The sequence below is a fragment of the Pelophylax lessonae genome (assembly GCF_965119305.1).
Source record: "Pelophylax lessonae genome assembly, chromosome: 5".
Lineage (NCBI taxonomy): Eukaryota > Metazoa > Chordata > Amphibia > Anura > Ranidae > Pelophylax > Pelophylax lessonae.
Window position 1 is genome coordinate 139644088 of NC_138772.1, and position 21796 is coordinate 139665883.

Here is a 21796-nt window from a genome sequence, read left to right on the forward strand (position 1 = left end):
TTGGGGGGGGGCTGAGGACTGTGTGGGGGGACCTTTATTTGTGTGATTTTACTTTTTCAGGTACACAGAGCAGTAACTCACTGTTTCTAGCTCTTCTCCCCTCATACTGGAAACTGTATGAGGAGAGAAGAGCTAGTAACACTGAGTTACTGCTCTTTGTTTACATTTTCTGATCGGCTGTGAATGGATTCACAGCCGATCACATAGTAAACAGTCACTGTCAGTGACTGTTTACTACTGCCGGTGACAGCTGTGTTCCTACGGAACACAGTGCCACCGACATGACCGCGCTGCGCGCTCCCGATCGCGCATGCGCGGTCATCTCCCGGCCGCCTCCATTGTGATCGGCTGTGTCATTGGAACACAGCCGATCACGTGGGAAACAGCCACGCCCAGTGGCTGTTTCCCCCCTGCCGGTGACGGGGGGTGTCCCGGGGACACCCCGACACCGGCAGTGCACGGCGGCGCGCCCGCGATCGCGCGCCTGCCGTGCATTTCCTGGGTCACGTCATATGACGTCCGCCCAGGATAATAGCCGCACCGTCCCGCCGTCATATGACGGCGGGCGGGCGGTAAGTGGTTAAAAAGGTATGGAAGCCAAATAATGGGGGTATGGAACAGATGTTAAAATCATAAGCTAAAGCAAACTAATCCCTGCAACGATAGATACTCACCTCCTATACTGCCAGCACCACGAACTGCTATAGAACCAAAACTTCTGTTAGGTTATCCTGGTCCCCCACAGTTCACTGTGACATAATTTGCCACCATGTGCATCTACTGTGTTCTGTAGGGATGCAAGTGCCAGTGGAAGGAAACAGAGCTGCAGGGGGCCACAACTCTAATAGCAACACCAAAAATTAGCTATAGCTGGCTTGCATATTGGTGAGCTACTACGGTATATATTATTATACAGGATTTATATAGCGCGGACAGTTTACGCAGCGCTTTACAAATTGAGGGTAGACAGTACAACTACAATACACTTTAACACAGTAGGAATCAGAGGGCCCTGCATGTTCCAGCACCGGTCCCCAGGAAGGCTGTGCTGGAACTGGAGAGAGAGTCTAGAGAAAGGCAACAAAGCTAATAAAGGGACTGGAGGATGTCAGTTATAAGGAAAGACTGCAAGCATTGAACTTACTTTCTCTGGAGAAGAGACACTTAAGAGGGGATATGATATCAATGTACAAATACTGTACTGGTGACCCTAGCATAGGGAACAAACTATTCAGTAAAAGGGAATATAAAAGGACTAGCGGACATTCGCTAAAAATAGAAGAGAAGCGGTTTAACCTTAAACTGCGTAAAGGGTTCTATAACGTCAGAGCAGTAAGGATGTAGAATTCTCTTCCATAAGCAGTGGTATCAGTGAGGAGCATCGATCGTTTCAAAAAACTATTAGATGGGCATCTTAACGACCACAACATACAGGGGTATACAATGTACTATTGACATAAACACACACACTGAACTGGTGCTTTTTTTTTTTTTTTTTTTCCAATCTCACTATGTAACCATAAGAGCTTACAAATTTTATATATATATATACATATATATATATATATATATATATATATATATATACATATATATATATATATATATATATATATATATATATATATATACACACACACATTATATATATATATATATATATATATATATATATATATATATATATATATATATATATATATATATATATATATATATATACATACATACATACATATACACACACATACACACATATACACACACACATACATATACACACACAAAAATCATTCAGGTATTCTGTTCCTAGCCACCCTTATATAAAATAAAGCCAAGCTTTGAACTATTTTGAAGACATACTGGTATGATATAGAACTGGTGATAATTATTTTAACCGTCTGGTAAAGGGGGTATGGTGAAATATTGGGAAACCATTACAGGTCTGTAATTGTAAAAATTGTTGGTAAACACTGCTTTTTGGTGCCTTCAAGTGCCTCTAAGGAAACATGCAGCCAATTTAATTTTATGTATGTGTGCTAGAGAGCCTGAACCAGAAAAAAAAAAAAAAAAAAGGCAATTTTTTTTTCTTAAGCCAGCCATAGATGGAGCAAATCTTGCCTGATTCAGCAGGGACGGGCCAAGATTCGATCCATCTATGGGCAGGATGATTTGGCTAAAGTCCATCCCCGTTTATCAACTTCTGTACAACCAGCCATCTGACAGCTCCCTCTCAGCACACAGAGCGGAGACGGAGCTGTCATCCGCCTGCTCAGCGGGGATCGGCAGATCGATCCCCCGCTGAGCATCACAGAGTCTGCTGGCAGAGGCGGACCATGTGAAAGGAGCCCAATGCTTTAAATGTAAAGATACTCACAATATATAAATGGTCAAGAACAGTTGCTTCTGTTTCTGAGGGGGACAGCTCTGTTCCCATCAAGATGATTTGAACTCTATTACTATGGTCTGGAACTATACTCATGGGCATCATGTTAACCTAAAAAAAAAAAAATTTGATCCTGTTCCCTTTAAACACGTTATACAGCCCAGTGCTTGTGTTGTGTAATTTGGCCCCTTCTATCACCTAAAATACCTGGCTGATCCTGCCTGTCTATGTCCCCCCCCCTATAAACTGACCACTGTATACCATGGCTGCTGAGCCCTGGCAATGTGGTCAGTTTACGTGCCTCAGTCATCCACAGCTCACCTGTCCTCTGTCCCCCCCCTCCCTGCCTGTCTGCGCCTGTGTCAGTACCCCTCCTGCTGCTGTAGTTTCATTTAAAGATTCATATCCTGACTACAGTCTCTTTAATAATCCTGTGTGCCCGTGTCTAGGTTTTATAAAAATAAGCCAGTCTTTACAAGTTTCTAGAGTGACAATCACCGCCCACGTGACCTGCCGGCTCTCCCCTCCTCTCCCCCCCCCCCCCCCCGACTGACAGTGAGGAATCCTCGGCTCCACCCGCTGCAGGCAGCTGTCAGACGGGGAGAGGAGAGGGCTGGCGGGCCACATCAGTGCTCTGAAACTGGTAAGAAACGCCTTATTTTTCTTAAAAAACACATACACAGACACAGGGGCACACATTATTAAACAGACCAGACAGGATGGTACAAAGTGACTTAACCACTTAATAGGGGAAGTTGAGATTCCGGGGGGGGGGGGGCATTTTCCCTTCCTTGCCCCTACCTGCGGACGCCCATGACTATACTGTCTCAATGTAGGTTTAAAATCATCTATAAAAACTACAGAGAAAAAGTGATGGTAATAATACGCCATCTTTCAGTGCTCTACTATGTGTAAGCTGCCCTGTCAATCAATGTGTGGGAATTACCCATGGTAATGGGATCCATCACACGCTTGTAGGTTTGCTAGTAAAGGCAACATTTTATCAAGCACCTTTGCTAGGAGTAATGATTCATGACAGAACACTCCACCTACAATACTGTGTTAAATAACCAGGTTTCCTTTATCCATTCTGGACCATCAGGATGTACCAGATGTTTGTTACTTTTTTTCTGTAACAAAAAGTGTCCAATCGATTCGCTATCTAATACTAATAAAAACATCAATATGGAAAATCCTTTGGTTCAGTTGGATTTTTAACAAATATATTAAAACAGTATTTAGTGTTTTTTTTTTTTTTTTCTTCTATTTTTCTTCTATTTTTATCTGGTTCGCCAGCAGAATGCATCAGTTTACATGGATTGTAAGGTTGCTGTAACTGATTATAAAGTATTAGCAGGAGTTTGGCTTCAATTTATTAGTGTTTCGAAATCTGCTAATACAGTCAGCACTCCCCTCACCCCCAGACTGACAATGGTCCTATCTGCTGTGCCCCCTGCACTCAGTCCTCCAGAGTTGTCCCTCACTTAAGCCCTGTACACACAGGCCAAATGGCAGCCAACATTGGCTGGGTCAATAAAAAACGGACATTTGGCCCGTGTGTAATCCAGCTGGTCTGACAGAAGCCGGTCGTAAGTGGTGTCCTGGAGGTGGGCCATCCCCCTGTCAGAACACAACAGCTCAGCAGGGGAGATCACTGTACTAACGTTGGAACGTTAGTACAGCGGCTCTGACGAGAGCGGCCAGTTTATTTTTATTTTTTGAAAACTAGTAGTGTGTACTAGGCTTTTAGGCCTGGGCATACATGGGCATACATGGTTGGAATCTCGGGCAGTTCAACAGGAGCCAGCGAGATTCCAACCATTAATGGGCAGGCTGAATGCACCAAGTTGATCAATCAGCCTGCCAGATTTTCTTGCAATTATTCCTAGTGGCTGCTATAGGCGCTAGCAATAATCACAATCTTCTGCCAGCAGGGACGGCTTCCCCCACCAGCCCTCGCTAGGAGAATACAATTGCAAATTCTCCTGTCAATACAGTCTGTGTTGATGGGGGAATCATGCAACTTTCTTTCCTGCAACCCGAGGTTGCAGAAAAGAAATCTGTAGCGGAAAGGACACAGAGTGTGGTTTGTGTTGAGAGAGTGAGAACTTTCACTTGGGACCATCATATTTCTGAGCAGTGTCCCTCAGGAGATGTGTGGGGATGTATTGCAGATGGCTACAAAATGGTAGAAGGGTTTCATAGACCCATGCCAGTGGAGTGGGGTTTGTTACTGTGAATACCTGCATTCCATTGTCCTATTGTTCCTGTCTGCCTTGTAAGCTTATTATGGGATGTGTGTTTGTGTGGGGGATGGCTCAAAGAGGGAGGGGTTTTCGCAGAGTGTAGATCTCTTGTGTTTTCAATAAACGATCTACTCTAGTTGACTCCCAGCCTATGTGTCGTCTAGTTCTTGGGAGGGAAGGATGGTATAACGCTACCTGGATTGTTGCATGCTGTACCTGCCTATTTGGATTATTACCCGTTTTCCTGTCTACTAGCGGAGACCCTGTAGATTAAACTACTTCTCCGCTACAAACTCCATACCATGTATGGCCAGCTTTAAGCCAGCCATAGAGGGTTTGAATCTGGGCCAGTTCAGCAGGGATCAGCAGAGATTTAATTCATGTATGGGCAGGCTGAATGTACTGTCAATCAACTTGGGTACAACCAGCCTGTCGGATTTTACATGCAATTATTGCTAGCGGCTATTATAACTGCCAACAGTAATTACTGTGTTCTTTCCCAGCAGGAAAGAAAAATGCTCCGTCTGACCGGCTTAATATAGTAGGTGTGTTACTGGCCAGATCAGCAGGGAAGAAAGCCAAAGAAAAGAAAACCGATGCAGCCACCAAATCTAATGATTGGTAAGCTGCAATATAATACATTTTTGGTTTGGAGTTTAATACCACTTTAACATCTGATGAAGACTCGTGCAGTTAATAGACTGAACAATAGTTTGCAAAGGAAGAGCCCAAGCAGGCAATGACGTACCATACAACGTTATACATTCAAAACGGTTACGTTCCTTTTCCAAAAAAAAAAACTTATGGAAAGCATGTGGAAGCAATCTTCTATTTGTGTTTGTTCTTCTCATCACAATCACAAAAACCCTCAATGTCACCACACAGAGCCAGCAGCAACATCCCGGTGTTAAACTGTGCACCAGATGGAAACTAAGTGGTTTCTGTTTTATGCAGTTTAGAAGCTGCATTTTAGGCCTTTTCTAATTTAACTCTATGTTCACATGCCTGGAAAACCCAGGAGGGTATAGGCTGGTATCCTTAGTCTCACATTTCAAGCAACAAATGCTCTTGGAATCCTGGAGTGATTTTATGTGCAGCTTTGTCAGAACTAATTGTGTGGCAGGAGAACGCAATAGCTCAAGGCTTTTCATTTCTAACCTCTGCCAGTTTACTGACAGCACTCCTGTGGCTTTCCTCTGACTCCTGCCAAGTGTGACTCTGCAGTGTGCACGCTGCAATATCCTGAGGCACACGTGGGACTCTGCCGATCGCTAGACACCATGGCTTCTAGGGTTCTTACAAAGCACAATGCAGATGGCTGTATACATGGTCCCTTTATCAGATCCTCTCCTCCACATGGCTTCATATGAACCAGATGTTGCTGCTTAAACATCTTATACTTTTGATTTAAAACACACAAAAGGATGAATTAAGCCATTGCCAGTGGAAAAAAAAAAAAAAAAAGTTACTAAATCCAGCAAGGAGTCTCAGGGCTTTCAGAAGTTTACAAAGTAAATTGCTGTAGTCACAACGATAACTGATACAATCTACTAATTTTTGGCAGGACTTTATACAAATATATGCATCTTGTATACCTAGATTATTTACTATACAGTAATGTATTGCAAAATGTGCTGTCTGTAGTGACCAATTTCTTTATGTTGTGTTATGCGAAGGCTGGATTCTAAAAGATTTACTCTTATTGGAGGCACCAGGTAACTAGCAATTTCAATTCGGCACAACCATAAAGCAGAGTTCTGGTCTTAATGGTTTCTGTCCAACCTGTTTTTGGTGCATGCTGGATAACCGTTTTGCTTTTTTTCCTCCTTCTCTCCTCTCCATTATGCGCCTCTGAATTTTCATACAAGGGCATTGCTTTAAAGCAGAACTTCCCCATAACAACTTGATAAAAAATAATGTTATTTAGCAAGGAACATCCATTCCACATCAATAATTCTGCTACCAAAATGTGTGCTGTAAATTGAATCCAGCATTCCTCCTGTTTCTTCTTGCCAGAGGCTGCCATTTTACTGAAGCCTAAAGAAGCCCCAGCAGTAAATCAAAGCGGAAATAAACCCATCAATAAACTGATTTTTGTAAGATCTTACCGTAAAATCCTTTTCTCTTAGCTCATTGACAGACGTAGTCCTCGGTGATTCAGCACCTTCGGGTTATGCTGCCTCCACAGGAGTAGGACTAGACAGGAAATAAAAAATGCTCTGGCCACACCCTAGGGGCAGTCCCCGAGGGTATATCCTCTCTCTCCCTGCTACAGCACATCAGTTATGTCACAAAGCAGTGTTTAGAGAATTTAACCCAACCCAACTCCAAAACAGAGGGGCGGGTACTACGTCTGTCAATGAGCTAAGAGAAAAGGATTTTACGGTAAGATCTTACAAAAATCCGTTTTTCTCTATCGCTCATTGACAGACAGTCCTCGCTGATTCAGCACCTTCGGGACGTCCCAAAGCAGTACCACAAATGAGGGGTGGGAAAATGGAAAATTAAATCCAAATCTAGAAGGCCCAACCGGTGCCAACTAGAAGTTTACAATGCTCATCCTCAATGATGAGACTCAACAGAAAAATTTTTTCAACAGAAAAAACCCTCGAGGTAGACCGCCGGTCTCCTCAAATTGCGGCCTGCAAAACTTTGCGGCCAAATGAGGCATCCGCCGATGCCATCACATCAATCTTATAAAATTTTGTAAAGGTATGTACTGACGACCAGGTGGCCGCCTTACATACCTGGACCACTGACGCCTGATGGCGGAAGGCCCAGGAAGTACTGAGCGCTCGAGTGGAGTGCGCCCTAACAGGGAACGGAGGACTCCGACCCTTAATAGAATAAGCCTGTACCACCGTCTGTCTGATCCATTTGGCGATAGTCGCGGCAGCTGCAGGGAACCCCTTTCTGGGGCCATCCGGGATCACAAAAAGTGAATCCGTCTTACGGAACGATTCCGTCGGCTTCAGGTATACCCTGATTGCCCGAAACACATCTAAGGAATGTAACGCATGTTCCCGATGATGATTGGGCTGAGGACACAAGGAAGGTAGTACAATATCTTCATTCAGATGAAAATCTGAAACCACCTTAGGAAGAAAGGATGGCTTAGGATGAAGCACTACCTTATCCCTATGAATCACTAAGTATGGGGACTGGCATGATAATGCAGCCAGTTCTGACACCCTGCGTGCAGAAGTGATAGCCACCAAGAAGGCCACCTTCTGGGATAAAGTAAGCAAGGGAATCTCCCTGATGTTTTCAAAGGGAGGTTTCTGTAGAACCGTCAAAACCAAATTAAGATCCCAGGGCTGTAAGGGCGCGCGGACTGGTGGAGCCAGGTGCCGCACCCCCTGGATGAAATTTCGCACCAAGGACTTGGTAGCTAAAGGTTTCTGAAAGAAGATTGCTAATGCTGAAACTTGACCTTTGATGGTACTCAAGGCTAGTTTCTGCTCAACCCCTTTCTGCAGAAAGGCCAGTATTCGGGTCACCGAATAGGTACGTGGAGGAATCCCTAAAGATTCGCACCACGCGATATAAGTCTTTCATGTGCGATAATAAACCTTGCTGGAAGTCGCTTTCCTTGCTTTAATAAGGGTAGGAATAACTGAAGCTGACAACCCTCTGTCCTTCAGTACCTGGGTCTCAATGGCCAGGCCATTAAAACCAGCGACTGTAAAACATGATGGAAGATTGGTCCTTGAGACCGCAGACACTCCCTGAGACGAAGTTCCCAAGGAACGTCCGCGACCAGTCTGTCCAAGTCGGCCAGACCGGCTAGACGAGGCCAGCCTAGGATTTCTAGGACCACTGGCGTTGACTGGATCTGACCCAGACGGCCCATGAGCTATCTGGTCCCGATCATCAGTCTGCTCCTTCTCTGTTCCCACACATTTATAAGACACCTGATTCCTATTCGGAACGGTGATTTCTTCTGGTTGAACCTCCGGGACCGAAGTCACCTGGCTAGAGGCTTCTCGGGCTGTCTGTTCAACCGGATCCGTTTCTTGTGGGGAACTGAGACTAATCTTTGGAAAAGGTAAAGAAAAAGATCTGTTCAGGGAACGGTAACTGCCACTCCCTGTAGTACTTAAATGTTGGAAGGGAAGAATCGCACCGGTAACAGTGATCGATGCTCGATCTAATGCCCTGAATACCGGTGAAGACGTCCCCCCACCCTCAACCCGGGTGGGGGCGCACCTTCAGGCTGTGTAATTCTTTGCTTTGGGTTTGGCTGAGTCGGTCTTTTGTTTGTCCGACCAGCCCCTTTTGAACCCGCCTGGAGGAGCCTTGCCTTTCCCGCTTGTTCCAGCCGGGCGTGCGAACCCTTTATGGGCGGTAAAGAAAAGTCCTCGCTTGTTACGAGGTCCTTTAGCTCTTGCCGTTTGTGGCAAGAAAGTGCTCTTGCCCCCAGTGGCATTCTTGATGATCTCATCTAGAGTGGCACCAAATAGGCGATTCCCCTGAAAGGGGAGATTAGTCAAGGTCTTTTTGGAACCTAGGTCTGCTGACCAGCATTTTAACCACAGCACACGTCTGAGGATTACCAATGACATAGATGCTTGCCCTAATAGGGGAGTAGTATCCAAGGCTGCGTCACAGACGAACTGTAGTCCTTGTATAATCTGTTCCATTAATTCAGATGTTCCCTGGGGGAAATCTTTCCCCCTCAGGTCTTGGCGTACCAGTCTCGCCCATTCCGTTAGTGTCTGGGAAACTAGACCAATAACAATTACTGGTCTAAATGCTGACCCTATCAGGGAGAAGATAGTGCGGGACTCCGCTTCCACCTTTCGATCCACCGGATCCTTAAAGGACGAAGTGTCCTCCACTGGGATAACCGTGGCTTTATTCAGCCTGGAAATAGGTGGGTCCATCACAGGTGGTACCGTCCATTTCTTAATGAAGGATTCCTCAAACGGATAACGTCTATCAATACGCTTGGAAATAGTAGAGGTACGCTTAGAATGTTCCCATTCTACCTTAATCTTATTATCAAAACACTTGGGTACAGGAAAAACCTTCACCGTTTTGATGGGCTTGTTAGTACCAAAAGGGAATCTCTGTTTCAGTTGCCTCTGCCGGTAAAACCTCAAATCTTAAGGTTTCCCGCACCGCCACAACTAGTGCGTCCACCAATGCTTCTTCTCGAATTATGGCGGAAGAATGAACGTCCTCCTCACTGTCTGAGGGAACTTTACCTGAGATAACAGCCCTTGCAGAGGGACCTGCAACTGCAGTGACCATCTCTGAATCTGAGTCAGAGGTGTCAGATGATATAGGGGTAGGCGGGGGTCGCTTTCTTGACCCACGTCCCTGGCAGGCCGTCTCCACCCGAGCCACCAAAGACTCCAAAACTGATGTAAATGCGTCTATACTATACTGTGCACCGGCGGGTCCCGTGGTCCCCTCGAGGGAAACAGGTGGGGGTGCTTGTGTGGCAGGGTCCATGATAATTCCAGTTACTATCCGGAAATTTCAATCCAAAAATAAATTTTTTTTTAGACCCCGAGCGCCACAAAGCCCCTCAGTGTTAGCTGCTTAGGGACCCCTATCGAGCGAGAGAGAGAGAGAGAGAGAGAGAGAGAGAGAGAGAGAGAGATCGACCCCCAGGCTCACCACTTGATGCTCAGAGTTTTCCACTGCACTTGTCTCAGCCCTGTCTGAAACCGACAGGAAGTCTCTTGGCTGGCTGCCCGGGAAGAAAGGAGGCGGCTCCGCCCTTCTGCACGCCTTCCGGCGCCTCCCCAAGCTCCACAAGGTGTTTGGGACACATCAAACATGGCCGCCCCCATGCTGGAGACACGAGGCTACACCAAAATGGCGGCCTCGTGCGATCTAGCAAAACAATGGCGGCGGCTGCACGCAATAGCGGCGTGATCACAACACCTTCTCTACATGGGGATTTAGCCTGGTCGGCGGTACCGAACCCTGGCGGACCGTAGGGCCATCGGAAGGCCTGCTATTGCTGGAGACCTGATTAGGGAGACAGTCTACATATCCCTGGCTTCTGACTGGTAGGATACTTATTATATCATAGCAAGATTCCAGTACTGCCGCTGATTACAATCTTTTAAACATTTTTACAATTAGATTGTCAGCTCCCAAACCAAGCCTCCTGGCTTTTTGCACGCAAAAATCACACTCAAAATAGGGGGATCTGTGCCATGTTTATAGGATAGAGGGAAAAACTCATCCTTACCATACAGCGAGGGCCCGCGTTCACCACAAGACCCGTCAGAGGGAAAGGGGGAACATACTAACCATACCGGAACCAGGCGGGCGCCAATTCCTGACAGTACCCCTCTCCACCGGGGTGGGAGGGCTGTCGACCAATCCGGACGCCGTGACTCATGGTCCTTGGCGTTTCAGCGAGACGTTTAACTCGCAGGGTCAGTCCCCGTCCAGTGGGACTATGTCGCGGCCGACCCAGCGCGGAGCTATGGCCTGCACGCGCTCGTAGGCTGAACTGGGGTGACCATTGGATCTCAACACCCAGCCCGTAGCCCAGTTCAGCTTTCTTGCTTGAAGATCTCACAGGAACACTGGAGAAAAAAAGCTATCTAAAAATCTTTTTAAGCAAAAAATCCTGCCAGGACCGAAGATCCCGAAGGTGCTGAATCACCGAGGACTACGTCTGTCAATGAGCGATAGAGAAATACGGATTTCAAAAACCGTTACATTCCTGGAATGATGGAAATGAACAAACGGTCACATTTTATTGTGTCCTCAAGCAAACGGTCAAACCATCAAATGGCTGGTGTCATAACTGATCACATGTGCAGCACCATGGTAGGTACAGTTCAAACAGAAGCAGCTACCTTGGATGCAAAGGATAAGAGGGTTAAATTCTGCTTTAAAGTGGAGTTCCACCCAAAAGTGGAAATTCCACTGATCTGCTTCCTCCCCCCCCCCCCCCTCCTTCGGTGCCACATTTGGCACCTTTCAGGGAGGAGGTCAGGGAGGAGGGGGGATAAATTCCCACTTCTGGGAGATGGTGCTGTCCCTCGGAAGTTCGCCCCCCCCTCCTCCTTCCCCCGCTGCTGGGCCAGTTGGAAAGCATAGTGGCTTTGCGCATGCGCAGTAGGGAACCGGCTGTTACTGTCAGTTTATCCTTACGAGTGGCAGCAGGCATGAAAATCTGCTGGGGTGCTGACGTCAGGGGCTCCCTGGACAGGTAAGCGTTTATAAAAAGTCAGCAGCTACAGTATTTGTAGCTGCTGACTTATTTAATCCCCAGGTGGAACGCCGCTTTAAAGTAAAAATCCACCCTAACACTAAAATCTCTAAATCTACTGGCATCCACGATCTAAGACTAACCTATCTAGTCCTGTAATGAAAAAAAAAAAAAAATCGCTATGCCTACTATTTTTGAAGCCTTTCCGGTCTACATCAGCTCCGCTCTCCATCAGAGACAGCTGACAACAGCTGGGAAAAAAATGGGAAGTGACATCACCCATAGACTTACTATGGTGCTTCCATTGTCGGCTGCCTCCTCTGCACCTGCCTCCACAGAGAAGCCGCCGCTGACAGCTCAGCGTCGGTCCGCACCCGGTGCGGCTTCATAAAAAGGTATGTATCGAGATTAAATTTTTTTCATTACATGGCTAGATAAGTTAGTCTTAGATCCTGGATGCCAGTAGATTAAGAGATTTTAGTGTTAGGGTGGACTTCTACATTTTTTATATTTACTGAGGTTATGCAGTTTACAAAACAGTAACAAGGTGGTGACAAAACAGTCACCAAAGGTTAGTGTACTTCTACTTTAAGGCTGTCGGCAGATTGGCCTCTGCAAACTCGCCAGTGACTAGAAATGGAGAGCAACTGAGCATGTGCAGAGCAGCGTAAGACCATGTATTACTGGATTTTAAAAAGAGTATAGGCACCTATTTGTAATGCTTTACATAGCTTTACCTACAAAGGGGCCATCCTGAAGTGATCTAGCAGGACTTTAAATGTTCTGCCTAAATTTCCACTTTAAAAGGGGTTTTTAAGGCAGTGCACACAATCACTGCCAACCCCTCTGCTAGTATAACCTGTAGCATATACTGCATGTCATTTTTTAAAATTCATCTTCCAAATCCCTTTTTAGTCTCCCCGATCAAAGGTCATGTGTAATACACTACAGAGGGAGGTCACGTGACCACCCTGCAGACGTCAGAGGGAGATCTTGGCCCCTCCCTCTGTAGTACATACATCAGCAGGAGAGCGCGACGAGCAGTCACGTGACCTCTGATCGGGGAGAATAAATAAGGTATTTAGAAAATGAATTTTAAAAAACGGCATGTGGTATATACTACAGGTTATACTAGTGTAGCACCCTCCTAGGTAGGTGCTAGAGAGGGAGTATAGTCTTGGCTCTGTCTGCCTATCAGAGGAGCAGCAGGTACATTCTACATTGCTCTCTGCTTAACGGAGAGCAGGATCTGTGAGTTAGGTCTGCTCAATGTGTGATTCATGTGGTCTAGGGGAGGCACATTGGAAAGTGGAGGAAACCTGGCCAAATGAGTACACAGGCTTTAATACAGCCCCAGTGATTGGCACACACTGGTTGTCTCGGAGCAATGTGGGGTGTCGTATAAAAGCCAGGAGCACATGTGCTCGGGGTCTTTGGCTGGTGAGCAGAATCCCCGGAAGGAGGGTGGCAACTGCCTCCTCTTCTGCAGCAGCTGGTGTATGGTCACAGGCAGTCGGCCTGGTGAGCCAGAGGGCAGAAGCAGAACCCAGAGGTCCAGAAGAGCTGACTAGGAGGAGTTGAGACACTGGAGAACCTGAAAAGCAGTATCGTTGAGTACAGGAGATCAGGTCTAAGGGCCTGACCAGGAAGGGGGCCACTACGGAGTAGAGTAGTAGGAGGACGGGTGTCAGCTGGTGGATAGAAAGGGGGTACTAGGTGAGTACCCTGAAGTGCTAAGCAAGTGTTTATTCAGGAACTTTACCTCAGATTCATTTATTGGCAAGGTGAAACTGCGGCCTAGTCGCATCCTCAGATAGAAGTCCTCAGCATTGTAAATAATTCAAGTTCTGGAGGATCCCTTCTCTCATCCCCAAATAAAATAAAAACAAATACAACAAACCCTAGACTGTTCATTGACTGAGCCGGAAAGTGAAGTGTTAAGATTCTGAATGCAGTTGCTACTGGTAACCCAGAGGGACCCAAAAAGGTGAGAAATGCAGCTGCCCTCAAGGAGGCAGCGCTACACTAGCAAAGGGGCTGGCAGGGATTGTGAGTAGTTATGTTTGCACTGCCCTGAACGGTGCTACAAGGGGAGGGGAGGGTCAGCTCACACCAGAGCTGACAGGCAGGGAGGGGGGAGAGAATGGGGGAGAGGAGAACAGGGGAGCTGCGGATGATGGAGGCATGTAAACTGACCACAGTGTCAGGGCTCAGCAGCCATGATTATCGTGGTCAGATTAGAGAGGGAGGTAAGAAACAGTCAGGATCAGCCAGGTTTTGTAATTTAGGGGCCAAATTACACAGCACAAGCACTGTGCTGTTATGCATGCTTTAAGGGAACATGATCCTTTTTTTTTTTATTTTATTTTTTTATTAGGGTAACAAACGCTTAAAATACACTTCCACCCACAAGGAACACACAGCGCCATAGACCCAGCCTCTGTATTACAAGGGGTGTCCTCACAACTTATGTGTCTTATTTGTAGCACACAACTTCAATAAAGCCAGTTTCTTTTGTTTTTTTTTTAGGATTAGAAGATTTGCAAGACATCCCCCTTCCTAAGCACACTAAAACTTGGAACTAAGGGCCCATTCACACACATTATCATGCGCACAACACACTTGTGCTGTTCAACATGCACTGTGATACTATATGCTGTTAACATGCATTGCTGTGCAATTTATTTTTTTTAAACATCAATGATATGGTGATAAACTGTAGTGCATTGCAATGCCATTTCAGCGCACACCAAGGCAGCACATTGTAATGAATTGAAGCCACAGAACATGACAAATTGCCTTGTTCATGCATTGGGACTGATTGGTGAATGTTGCCCAATGTTGCTGGTGTGAATAAGTCCCTAGGATTTTTTTTTTTACAGTAATTTTGTAATCATTTCATTACAGTAATGTTGATGTAAGAGTTTGAGGTGCACAAGAACCAAGCTACTAATTCCCGGTCTTCATAGGCTCCAATCACATGTATACAAATTGGATGCGTTTTGAAACGCATCCGATTCACATAACACGTGAACCAAATTGGCTTTCTATGGAGCCGATTCACATGTATTCGGTGTAGCGGCAGTGCAAATTTGCTGGGGAATTTTAAGAGTCCTGTGTGTTTTCTGAGCACTGCGGTGCGATTCAGATGCTCACTGCTTTCTATGGGAACGCATCTGAATCACACATCTGATTTTGAACATAAATCCAATTGGAAAAAAAAAAAACACCATAACAGCATGGGGGTCCCCCTCCACCCTCCCACAATCCATACCAGGCCCTTTCGGGAACCAAGTCAACTGAGGTTAAGGAGGCGGCGGCTATTGTTAAATGGTTTTGCACAGAGCAGCTCTGGCCCTTTTCGTCTCCGGTCCCCTGTTGGGGCTCCTTTTACTTGACCAGTGCCCCAAAAAGCAAACTATTTGCTATGGATGCACTGGTGCGTCCTTGCTCCTGAGCCCTGCTCTGTGTGTCCTTACACACATACAGCCGTGGCTTTGCCTTGCCCCCCGCTCTTTCCTCATTGGCTCACTTGCTGCTATTGACAGCAGTGGGAGCCAAAGGATCCCGCTGCCGTCTCAGCAGAGAAGAGAGGAACCAAAGACAGCCGGGGGTCCCCTGTACATCGCTGGATCAAGAGAGGGCTCTGGTGAGTATTGGGGGGCTGCATGGGGAGCAGCACAGAGAAGGTTTTTTTTACCTTCATGCAAAGAATGCATTAAGGTAAAACACCTTCAGCCTTTACAACCACTAAGTATATTGCATCTTCCTCATTGGCCTACCTCTACATAGGCTACTTCCTACGCCCCTTTCGGTCCATCATGCTGCTGCCAAAGTCATCCACCTTACTAAGCACTCAGTGTCCTCTATTCCAATCTGCAAATCCTCCACAGGCTTCTGGCCACCCAGCAAATTCCAATTCAAAATACAAACATACAAAGCCATCCACAATTCTGCCCCAAGCTACATCACCAAACCCATCTGAAAATATCAACTAAACTGTCCTCTTGGCTGCTCTCAAGATTCCTTTGCTCTCTGGTTCCCTCATCGCAGGCTCCCCTTCAAGGACTTCTTCTGAGCCTTCCCCATGCTCTGGTGGGTGAAATAGCTTAGAATGACAATTTTAGGACATTATGCATATTGCTGTTGTAGTGGGTGCTCCACCTGACTCCTGCAACCAGCCAGTATACAGAAGACTTAAAAAAAATAAAAATAAAAAACTAAAAATCAATGTAAATAAAGAACAGTTTTCACTCTAATTGATGTAATAGTTTTCAGGCACCAGAGAGGCACAGGTAAAAGTATATGACCAACTGTAGCAGCCTTTCATAATCTAGGACAGGCTGAAATACATTGCGGCTGTAGGCTGTTCTGAGTGGTACTTGCAAAAATTGAGAAGTGATTAATTAGAAGTGACTGATTAGAAGTGTGAAAAGGAGATCTAATGCACGAAGGAAAGGGGGGATAACAAAGCATTAATCACTCTGTGCTGTGAACTTAAAATCTCTTCTCACCTGAGCAAAATCTCCAGCTACTCGTACATAACCCGCCACTTCGGAATCGGTCTTCCTGATCTTCCAGACTGACCTCTCAGCTTTCTTGTACTCTTCTAGCCTTGACCAAGGCACCGTTTGCAAAAATCTTTCGGTAAGAGGAGCAGCCACTATAACATCCAGCTGACCACTGTACAGGAGGACCTGACAGAAAGCAGGATTGAAACAGAATAAATATCAAAATAGAAACCACTTTTTTTTTTTTTTTTACACTGGTAAAAGTGTTAATCCGATTGATAAATGACTCTAAATGCCCCTTACTAGATCATACCAGTATGCAATTGATCTTTACAGATCTTAGCATTTGAGATAGAAAAAAAAAAAAAGAGATAGAAGAGTACATATTTGTCTTAGCATTTGAGATAGAAGAGTACATATATTTGTCTTAACAAGGGATGAATACTACTGTATGCAGTCTATATGCAAGGTATAGTACAATTCTGGTGCTCTGGCTTTAGAATCAATAAATCTGCATTGTAGGGCATTTTTATGACAAAATCAATAGTACTGCATTTAAAATAAATAGAACAAGTAAGAATGGGCAACACACACACACACAGACCAACAATATTCTGGGAGAAAAAAAAAAAAAAGGTTTAGCTTCCTATTTAAGGCATAACATCCCAACATTGTCTGGCAGTTATCTACAATTCAGAACAGATTTTATAGGGCTGAAATGCACTCTTTAGATTTAACCTCTTACCAAGATTTGCATCAATTCAAACCATTGTATTGAAAATTAGGGGAACGTCAGCAAGAGGTTGACCTTATTCTTACCCCAACATTTCATATTCCCGATGTGTAAATTGTACCATGCACTTTTATTAATTAATTACCTTGTTTTTTTGCATTTCTTCCCATGTGTGAAATAGCTGGTGATCCTGCCAACCCACTGCTTTCCTATTTTAAACTGACCAGAAGCATATCCATGCCTTTATGGTCAGTTTTCTGGCTGTGCTGGGTGCACAGCCTGCCTGTCCTCCACAGCTCAGACCTGTGCTGACATACCACCCCTGCACAGCTCTTCATTTGGGAAGATCAGTGTACTGCTCTCTCTGCCTCCTGCTGGCACTCCCCTTATGCAGCTGATAGCAGAGGTTATGGGTTATGGGATTACTCTAGAAATTAATTTGGCACAAAAAGCGTCAGCCAACTCAGAGATCGAACCCCTTCCAAAGACTGCTCCTTCAACCACATCACTCCACGGTATCAATTTTCTTGTGAGGAGTCCCCACTTCTGACATCTATTATCTTCCACACTCTAAACACAAGCACTCACAGCATCAAAACCATCTGCGTTCATATTTTAATCACACTCCAGTTGGTGCTCTCTGGTATATGGAGAGATCATACACACAACACAGGAAAAGCCGCTCAGGTGAGGCACAAATGCCTAGGTGCTGGTCGGATCCGCCATCCAGTAATCAAGCTTCCAAAGAGAAAAAGTGACCGCACTCAGGTGAATGAACTTGAAGTGTTTATTCCCATTCATAAAAGACAACGGTGCATCGAACAGACATGGACACGGTTGACGCGTTTCATGACTCTGTAGGTCGCTTAATCATGAGTAAGCGACCTACAGAGTCGTGAAACGCGTCAACCGTGTCCATGTCTGTTCGATGCACCATTGTCTTTTATGAATGGGAATAAACACTTCAAGTTCATTCACCTCTGAGTGCGGTCACTTTTTCTCTTTGGAAGCTCTCTGGTATATGCCCTCTTTGTGCTTCACAGCTATCACTTTTCCCACCTACCATCCAGCTACACAAGCCCCATTGTGTTCCTTCCGACCAAACAGAAGCTCTGGTCCATCAGCCAAAAACAAAGCATGAAAAATCTCTTTATGCAATAAAAAAATCCCAAAAGCGCTCATCACCCCTAACCTGCCATCATTGCTTGATCAATAAGTGGTACGTGACCTTTAACGTCCAATATTAGATATTTATCACGGAGGACGACAATCTGTACCTCGGTCTACGTGTGATTTCCTAAGAATAATTTCACTTGCCAACATTCAGGCAGTATATTAAAAATACTAGGGTTTGTCAAAATGATCCTCATCTCCCAAAAATATGAAAAGTAGGCTGGTTTTAAAAAAAAAAAAAAGAAGAAGACCTACATACATATATTTATTTTTTTTTTCTTTAGTTCCATCATGTTAAAAAAAAAAAAAAAAAAAAGCAACATGTGAAAGTAACTGGCAGAGTAAAAGCCAATTCGATTCTGGGTGTCCAATGAAAGGAGTATTTTGACTACTGCAGATATCTGATCCATTTATCCAGCTTTTATAAATCAGTCCAATAGTATGGAAAAAATGTGCCTCAAAATAATTTTCTCACAGACTACAGACATACTGTACAACTACACAGCACAGTATGGAAGTCATTATTATGCCTCATTGTTTTATGGTATGTAACGCAGACCGTAGTATTTTTTCCACACTACTAACGTGCTGAGCTACAGGAGTTCCGTCATGAGGATATACTCCAACAACCCAAATCAATAACAGAAGCATGATGTATAATGCAATAACTTAGGGCAAACTACAATGTCATCTATACAAGATTATCTAATCTGCTTGCTTGCTTTCACATTCACTAAATCTTCTAAAACGTAGTACTATAACAACTGATAAAATCTTATAGGTATTCATACATTTTTACAAGGAACATCAGTTCACACATTTACCCCCAAAATGTACAGTGCTGTTCAAAAGTTTTAGGTGGGTGTAAAAGGAAGGTTTTTTTAAAAAAAGTATTTTAATTGTTTATTTTTATCAATTTGCAAAATGCAAAGTGAGCAAACAGAAGAAAAATCTAAATCAAATCAATTTTTGGTGTGACTACCCTTTGGTGTCAAACAAGCATCAATTCTTACATTTGCGGTTAGAAATCATGGAACCCCGTACAATTAACTTAAACCCCCCCCCCCCCCCCCCCACCACAGTGGCCCACCAATCATAAGTGGCATTTCCCACTCTGCAGCAGCATGCATACAAGAGGCATGTATGTGTGTGGCTACAGGGCAGGGAATGCCTCCACCACTTAAGCTGGCCATACGTGGATCGAAATTCGGCCGGTTCAGCACTGCATGAGCACCGTGGTAAAACAGATGTTGATCCACAGATTGACTTCTGTACAACCATTCTGTTGGAAACACACAATAGCGGTCAAGATGGGGAAATCAGGTCAGTTACCTGGCGTATGTATGGGCAATGATGTGTGATCCACAAGAAATTGTCTGTGAAAACAGCTTGCTTATAAAAACATTAACAATGAGACATATGATTACATAATCTAAATAAAACTTGCACAACTCACAAAACATGTTCAAATTAAATCAAAGTAAGTGAAGTCCAAATAGTGCTAGAGTTCTTAATTACGATGATCCTTTGTGGCATCCAATGAGCAAAGTTCTTTTGCAGTGTAATGCCCACCATGACTATCAAATTATCTCCGTGTGAGCCCAAAACATCACGTGCAGAGATAAGTGAAGATCCCTTTTCACCAGACCCTCCTTGTCATAACAAAGGGTCAAAGGCTTAGGCTGTCTCTGTAACCAAGGATAATCCTCCGGCCGGCTCCCAATATCCCCTCCTCGCTATAGTCGGTGGTTCTGGTGGTAGGATACAGTGGCAAGAAAAAGGAAAGAACGAAGAACAGACTGCTCCTAGAGTAAAAAAGTATAGGTCATTTTATTAAAAAGACTTCTGTAGTAGGCCAATTGTACAAGAAAGGTTTAAAAACCATCCAGTGCAAGCATCCACACTTCACAAGGGAAGCAGGATCCGCTAGGTGTCAGCCTGCATTTCACCTGTGCTCAACGTAACACACTGTGCTTCCCAACTTGACACGTTTCATCATCAATGTGACGTCTTCAGAAGCTGATGTATGAATGTATGGGCAAGTGTTGGTAAATGGGAGCTGCGCCACCCCAATCTTAACCCCCTAACATATGTATGCTATAAATTACAAAATCATACACAGCGCTAAACAATTCAATATGAAATTCAAGTACAATAAAAGTGTCAAAGTGCTTCAAAGTGCTGTAAAGCTCCTTAAATGAGTAAAAGTGCAATAGTCCGTGCCACTAAAACACAAATCTTGTATAACTCCATGATTAGTGTCCCGTGTCCTTCTGGGACTTAACTCACTTGATGGTGCTGACCACTCCAACTTGCACGGGAATAGGTCAAAAAGTGCTTGATCACAGCCCCACTGTGTTTGGCAATTTCCCAGGCCAATCTATGCAAGATAGCTCATGCCTATACCAAAGAGGAATCAAGCAGGAGATATCTTCATATCACAATATGGTTTATTTTTTATTGCACTTTATATAAAAATTGTATAGCACTATGTATGAATGTGTGATGTATAGCAAACCTATGATAAGGAGTGAAGATTGGGGCGACGCAGCATTTACCAACACTTGTTTTATGTGGTTTTACATGAATTAAGCAGCAGCCACCCCGGATTTTGTCATATCAAAAAGAATACTGTTGCACGGGGTCGTTTTACAATTTCTTCTAATGTATGGACAGCCTAATGACTGGTGAGGAGCCTTCTGGTGACAGTTTTCTGCTGGGATAGCTCAAACACATTCAGAATAGGACCCAAACTCACCTGACCTCATCCTTGCCAATGCATACTGCAGTTGGCATTAAAGCAGAGTTCCAGCCTGTACTAAAAAATAAAATAAAAAAATAAAGTAAGCAGCTACAAATACTGTAGCTGCTGACTTTTAATATAAGCACACTTACCTGTCCAGGGATCCCGCGATGTCAGCACCCCAGCCGATTCATCAGCTTCGGGTGCTTGCACCAGCATTGCACACAGCTGGTTTCCTACTGCGCATGCGCGAGTCATGCTGTGCTTTCTGAATGGTCCTGTCATCTTCTGGGACACACACGTCTCAGAAGGCAGCGGGGGGTGGGGGGGGGGGGGGAGTTTCGGCTGGAAATTACTGAGATCGCCATGCAGCAATCTTACCAGGAAGTGAGAGTGGTTACCTAATACCAGGTACCGACTCCCTCCCAAAAAGTGGCAAAATGTGGCATTGGGGGGGGGGGGGGGAGGTAGTGTGCGAACAAGAGGCGCTTTTCCCCTTTTGGGTGGAGCTCCGCTTAAGGGTCTTAGGGTTCATCTAATTATGCATTTAAATCAGCTGCAGCATTTACTTCAGTATTTATTAGAAAAAAACGTTTGGTCTAGTTCACACAACAGTGCTGTGCTCTGAAGTGTGATCCACATCTGGATTGCCCTTCAGAAGACATTTCACAGCCAGTGAGGTGGTGTTGTATCACCCTCTTTTACCACTTAAAAACTCTGCACAAGCAGAAGAATGGGTCGTGTTCCCTGGGCAGCATTAAACACTAAATGCGACAGTGTGGATAATGGTTACCATGTAGAAAGCTGTCTGTGTGTTC

The 21796-nt window shown here is 44.8% G+C and overlaps 1 protein-coding gene across 1 annotated transcript in view; it reads right to left on the bottom strand.

The window, feature by feature from the left end:
- The window catches only part of CPVL (carboxypeptidase vitellogenic like), a 196200-nt gene that overhangs the window by 61341 nt on the left and 113063 nt on the right, over positions 1-21796 (bottom strand). The window contains exon 11 of the mRNA XM_082259784.1: positions 16333-16515. Coding sequence (XP_082115910.1) covers positions 16333-16515 — 183 coding nt within the window. The remainder of the gene's footprint in view (positions 1-16332; positions 16516-21796) is intronic.